Below are 6,544 nucleotides of genomic sequence, written 5' to 3'. Positions count from 1 at the left end.
GCCCCAAATAGGGCACAAATCCCCTTCATCGATGCCACGCTGGCAGGATTAGTGCAATTTCAAGACGGTGAATTGATTATAGGATCGGATCTGAATTATATTATGGACCCAACTCTGGACAGAACCTGGAAACCCAACTCAGCTAGGGCAAGTAGGTCATCCCCCCCAAAAAATAATCGAAAACCACTTTTAGAAAAATATCACCTGATTGATGCCTGGAGATCCCTTCACCCAAGCCAAAAAGACTATACTTATTTCTCACCCAGGCACAACATTTTCACCAGAATAGACTATATACTCATCTCAGACACTCTGGCCCCACACCTGGCCTCCCTAGATATTGGAACTAAACATCTTACAGACCATGCATGGGTGGACGGCGTTGTTGAACTCACAGACAAGAAGCCCGCCATTCCTAATAGTGTTCCTGTCAACGCATCTATAGCTTCAATAAAAGTAAAACCTTTCCATAAGTGTGTACTTCGTTGTTGCTGGGGGTCCTGACATGGCATCTGACCTGTTTTGTTTAAACTCAGGTAACACAGGATCTTGACTGAGGAGAAAAAGTACCTGGGGAGACATATTGTACAGAGGTACGCCATGGGTCCATGGTAGAACTGGGCATGTTAGACCAGAACAAGTTCAAGTATATCCATTTGCAGTATGGAAATCTTCATTTAGATATTTTAAATATAATTTTATAGGTTCCCAATGCATCCCAGTGCATTTTAAAGGAGATTTGGAAGTTTATTTGGAGATAAATGTGGTCATGGTGGGAAGGAAAATGTAGTCATTAAATCCTTTGGAAGAACTCCCAATAGATCATTCAGGTGTTTCCCAAAGACCATTGTGCAGGATACTGCTGTTTCCCAGTGTGAGGGGCAAACTATGGCTGATGCCCTTGAAAGCCCTCTACTGGGGCTTAGTAAAAGAAGGCAAGGAGTGGCTTACATCTTGGATCCTCTGTTGTACTTTGGTCAGCTCTGCTGAGTAAACGGCAGCATTATAGAATCATTTAGAATACTAAAGATGGCAAGTTCAGCCACACAGACACCAAGTTATTTTTACAAATCAAGCTGATTTGTTAAGTACAATAGCACTAGCAAAGAAGGTGAAGCTGGAGAAAGGGGGCAAAAAGGCCCCCACTGCCCTTTCTGCTGGCAAAAGCAGGGTGGGAGGGAAGCCAGAAGCTCCTCCTTCCCCCTCACAGTGCTCCCTTGCAGTTCTGAATGAACAAGCTCTTTTTAAAGTGAGTTCCCACAAATGTATATCTAACTATGAGTCCAATTGCACACCTGTGGCACAGTATGCATTGGGCGTACCATGTAGTTACAGCCTCAGACATGTTGGAGTTCCCATCTAGATGCTGTCAAATTGGTTTTGTTGCAATTGCCACAACTAGTTGATGCATTCGAGCTTTCTCGTGATATTTAACTTAATCATGATGGGTACTCACAGATTAAATATATATACTCAGGACTCTCAAGGCAGAGAGCAGTTTAAAAAAATACAGATCAATTTTATACATTCATATATAAATAAAACCAATAGTTCAAAATTTGAATTGATATTTGTTGGAGGATTACATTTGTTGCATCAATGATGTAACTCTTGGCTTTAAAAACTGAGCGATAAATGTCTAAATATTAAAAATATTTTTTCCTTTGTACTTGCTAAGTTATTACTTGTTTGATCCAGTGCTAAGTGATAAAATTAACTTCCTTTCTTTCTACCAGATGATTCCAAAAGAAAATCTTCAGTAAGTTGAGATCATTCAGTTGCTTAAGCGTTTTGGATGGATATGGAGTGCTGTCCTCACTTCTGATGATGAGAGTGGAAAATTTTCTTTGCAGACCATTAGAGGGAGGCTCCGCTAGAACAATATCCATATAGCTTTTATACAAATGATGCCAGTTTTACTGCATAGCACTTCCCCCACCCACCCCCAAAAAGGAAGGCATATTTTCTTTTGTCTTTTATGGTAATGGAAAGTACCATCAAGTCGCAGTCAGCTTAAGGATACCCTGCAGGGCTTTCAAGGTAAGAAGAGTTCAGGGGTGGTTTGCAATTGCCTGTCTCTGCATAGCAACCCTGAACTTCCTTGGTGGTCTCACATCTCAGTATTAACTAGGGCTGGTCTTGCTTAGCTTCCAAGATATGACAAGATCAAGTTAGCCTGGGCCATCTAGTTCAGGGCCTCTTTTATACAAAGTAATAAAAGGTAACCAAGAAAGCAAAATTTTGTATGATTTCTCCTTACCCAAGTAAGCAAATTGAAATGGAAGAGGAAGTGGTTAAAGGGGAAAAAAGGTTGAACCAAAAGGGAGGGTCAAGAAGCAACAGTTAGAACCGGATATGGAACGACTGATTGGTTTAGCATAGTAAAAGGAGTACGACAAGGATGTATATTGTCACCTTGCTTATTTAATATATATGCAGAGTACATCATGCAAAATGCTGGCCTGGATGAATCACAGGTGGGAATTAAGATTGCTGGGGAAAAGATCAGCAACCTCAGATATGCAGACGATATGACTCTATTGGCAGAAAGTGAAGAGGACCTAAAGAGCCTCCTGCTTAGAGTGAAAGAGCAGAGCACAAAAGTGGGCTTTTGAAGCTCAACATCAAAAAAACTAAGATCATGGCATGATGGGCTCTGTGTCATTATACCCTGCTGAGGTGGCCTCCCAAGACAGCCAGTGTGACATAGGAGTTAGCACTTCAGAGCAGGGTCTTCCAGACTCAGGTTCTTCCTGTGGAAGCTGATTCGGTGATTTCAGACCACTCACAGACTTTCAGCATAACCTACCTCATAGGGTTGTTGTGAAAATCAAAAGGGGGGAGAGGAGAATGATGTGAGCTGCTTTGGTCCCTACTGTGGAGAAATACTATTTTTCCTAGGTAGAGGCTCCAGGGAGGGGGGAAGAGATGGAAACCTGACGTCAGGGGGCAGATAACAGTACATTGATGGTTGCCTGGGAAGGAACTAGGGTTGCCACCTCCAGGTTGAGAAATTTCTGGAGATTTGAGGGGTGGAGCCTGGAGATAATGGGGTTTGAGGAGTGGGACTTCAGACAGGTACAGTGCCATAGACTCCACCCTCCAAACCAGCCATTTCCTCCTGGGGAACCATGACTTTCATTCTCCAGGTGAGGGCTGGAGATCACTCAGAATTAAAACTGCTCTCCAGATGGTAGCGATCTGTTCCCCTGGAGAAAATGGCTGCTTTGCAGGGTGGACTCTGAGTCATTATACCCTGCTGAGGTCACTTCCCCTCCTGCTTGGGTAGATAACGGTATGTTGATAGTTGGCTGGGAAGGAGATAGGGCTGCTGCCTCCAAGTCAGGTACAATGCCATAGACTCTACTCTCCAAACCAGCCATTTCCTCCTGGGGAACCATTGTTGCCAATCTCCAGGGGAGGGCTAGAGATCACTCAGAATTACAACTCCTCTTCAGATGGCAGAGATCAGTTCCCCTGGATCAAACGGTAAGCTCTGTGTCATACCCTGCTGAAGTCATCACAGTAAATTGATGCTGAGTGCCCAAGGACAGGGCACCTGCCCAGAGCCTCTTTCTAGAGCTCATTGTATTTATTTCCACAACGGGCCTTATTCTTAGTATTAAATAATCTGGAAAATAGTATTAATGGACAAAATGAGCAGAACCCTTATGAAATTTCTGTACACATCCATAGCAGTAATGCCAGAGCTCTCATTAAGTTGTACCTTACAAATCTTGTTACTGCATGAATGGTCTGCACAGTTTTCAGAAAGAACAACCTGGAAGCAAGACACCATTTCTGAACATAAAGTGCACATATTGATTATTTATTTAAAAGTGTGTAAGAGGAGAAAATATGCATATATGATCAAGTATTTGCAGGATTGGAGCCAGTGCTGTTCCCAGGGAGGGGGCAGAGAATTCTCCAGAAACAGCAGGGGGGGGGGAATCAAATGTCTGCCACAGGAGGGAGGAAATCAAAAATCAGACACCCCTTCTGCCAGTGGAAATGTTCCACTGGATCCAACACAATCTGCCTACGTCTGTTTTACTATTTAGATGATACAGGGAAAAATAGGATTAATGTATAGGTACTAAAACAACAGAGTCTAAATCCTTCTGCATCTTTAGTTAGAAATTCACTATATAATTTAGTGAGCAGTATCCGACAACTCTGTGGGCAGAAGGCGTAGTTTTACATCCCTGTCTGCTGCTACAGTTCTTTCTAAACCCCACAGCAATTAGTCACAGGACTCATATGTCCGAACAGCTGTGTGGCTTGGCAAGGGTGGAGTCAGTGATTCAAGAGTTGAAATTGTTTCTCCTTCCTCTTCAACATGCACTGCTCTACAAAGGGGAGGAGGCAGATTCATCCCTTTGTTCCTCCTCACTCTAGCCTGCCGACTGTCAGAGATGTCTCTCTTTGTGGATCCTGCAACCCTGGGAGTGAACCCCAGGAGTGATCATTCCAGGGATCTAAGGGAGTTGTTGCAGTGGAGGGGATCATGAGAAAATACTACATGTACATGGATGATAGGATCCTGCACAGAATTTCTAAATCTTAAAAGTCAAGTTATTACATTGCTGATGCAGGATTTCTGGGTTTTCTTTTTAAAACACATATTGTTATACTTATAATAGCACAAATAACAACTACAGATGCACATACTATGATCACTATAATGGTCGTTGTATTTATAATGCTGTTATTGTTTTCTTTATTAGAATTAAGAGAGGTAGTTTCCATATTAGAGCCTGTGGTGTAATTGCTGGACATTCCAGAGGCCGTAGTGTAATTAGGGGCTGTTCCAGAGGCTGTAGTGTAATTACTGGCTGTTCCAGAGGTCGTAGTGTAATTACTGACTGTACCAGAGGCTGTAGTATAATTACTGGCTGTTCCAGAGGTCGTAGTGTAATTACTGGCTGTACCAGAGGCTGTAGTATAACTGCCGGCTGTACTAGGGAGGGTAGTAGGAAATGTGGAAACAAGGACAACTGTTCTTGCTATATTGGATGCTTCTCCAACATTGTTGCTGTCATCAATGCCACGAATTGCAAAGTAGATGGTGGTGCCATTTTCTTTTGTGAAGTTTTCAGGCTTAAATTGAAAGGATTGTTTGATCCCTGCAAACTCAGTTGTCAGACCAGATGTGTTCACAGAAATGGCTGTATGAAAGGTAGCATCTCTTAATTCCAAGGGATTTTTACTCATTTTTATTTCATATCTTTCCACTGCAAAATAAAATATAAATGAGACATAGGCATTAGAAACCTACGTTTTAAAATTATAACAACCAAATAATAGCCCCTATCAGGGGCTTTCAAACTTCCTGCACTCAGGGAATACTTCCCATATTGGATTGGAATGTACATCTAGCTAATGGAATCCCTGTATATTGCAAAGGACTCTACAGCATGGCCTAGGGCATACTTAGTTTACAAGACTGTGAATAAAACTCCTTGGCACATGCTGTTATTCTCTACCAAAACCTAAAAATATGCACTGAAACATGTCCAACACCCCCCTAAAGTTTCACTGTCCAGTAAGAGAAAGACCAACAATTGTGGGACAGTTAGGGCTACCAAGTACTTACCGCAATTCGGCGGGGACACATGATCCCCGGCCGGAACATTCCTCCCTGTAATGCACCATGCCATCACCAGGAAGTGACGCTGGGCGACACTCTGACAATGGGGCTGAAAACTCAATGGTACCATCGATTTTCCAGCTCCATTGCCAGAGCATCGCCCGGCGTCCCTTCCTGGCGACGGCATGGTGTGGCACGTCTGTTTTCTGTGCAGGAATGGTCCTGGGAAGAAGTATGTGTCCCCCACCGAATCACGGTAAGTACTTGGTAAGCCTGGGGACAGTTGAGGTTAAAAACCCTCTTTTCTCAGAAACTGGGTAATACTGTCTCAGGATGCTGCAGATAGAGAACGCTGGCGTAAATAAAAATGTTCTTTGGCTATTCTTCCTTATGCAGAAAAGAGAACAAGGCTTCAACTCATAATTCTGGATAATAAAACAAAGTTGTGCTTACCTCTAAGTATTGTTCATTGAGTGGTTTTCTGTGTAGGCACATGCACAGGCTTGCAGCAGAAAAAAAAAATCCAGAGCTTTCTAGGAGCACCCCTCTTCCCCTTGGTGATGTTCTGCTGAAACCATGGCAAGGAGAAGGAGGCTGCTACTCCTTCAGTTCTCTCCATGCAACCACTGGAGACCCGAAGAAACTAAGATTCCAGAGAGTTCACAGAGGGGCAGGAGGGAGGGATGTGTGCCTCCACGGAAGACCATTTGATGAACAACAACTATAGGTAAGTGCACCCTGTTTTCATTGTTGTGGCTTCTGTACAGTTCCACACTGGGAGACTAGTAAGCTCACTTACTGAAGGAGGCAGGTGTGAAACTAGAGACCAAGGAGGACTATATTCTCAAAAGTTGCTTAGCATCCTATACTGACATTCATCCAAAGGTGCTTATAAATTCATTTATTTATTTATTTCTATTTCTAGCCCGCCTTGCCTGACAAGCAGGCTCAAGG

At 43.1% G+C, this 6,544-nt stretch overlaps 1 protein-coding gene across 1 annotated transcript in view; it reads right to left on the bottom strand.

Moving 5' to 3' along the window:
* The window catches only part of LOC107115082 (epithelial chloride channel protein-like), a 63,973-nt gene that overhangs the window by 7,284 nt on the left and 50,145 nt on the right, over positions 1-6,544 (bottom strand). Inside the window, exons 14-16 of the mRNA XM_015416683.1 lie at positions 4,962-5,234; positions 4,583-4,718; positions 3,728-3,781 (exon numbers count right to left, since the gene is read on the bottom strand). Coding sequence (XP_015272169.1) covers positions 3,728-3,781; positions 4,583-4,718; positions 4,962-5,234 — 463 coding nt within the window. The remainder of the gene's footprint in view (positions 1-3,727; positions 3,782-4,582; positions 4,719-4,961; positions 5,235-6,544) is intronic.

This window comes from Gekko japonicus, unplaced genomic scaffold (assembly GCF_001447785.1).
Source record: "Gekko japonicus isolate JY-2015 unplaced genomic scaffold, Gekko_japonicus_V1.1 scaffold16, whole genome shotgun sequence".
NCBI classification, from domain to species: domain Eukaryota; kingdom Metazoa; phylum Chordata; class Lepidosauria; order Squamata; family Gekkonidae; genus Gekko; species Gekko japonicus.
The sequence above is the reverse complement of the archived record's forward strand: the minus strand, read 5'-3'. Positions and strand labels throughout refer to the sequence as shown.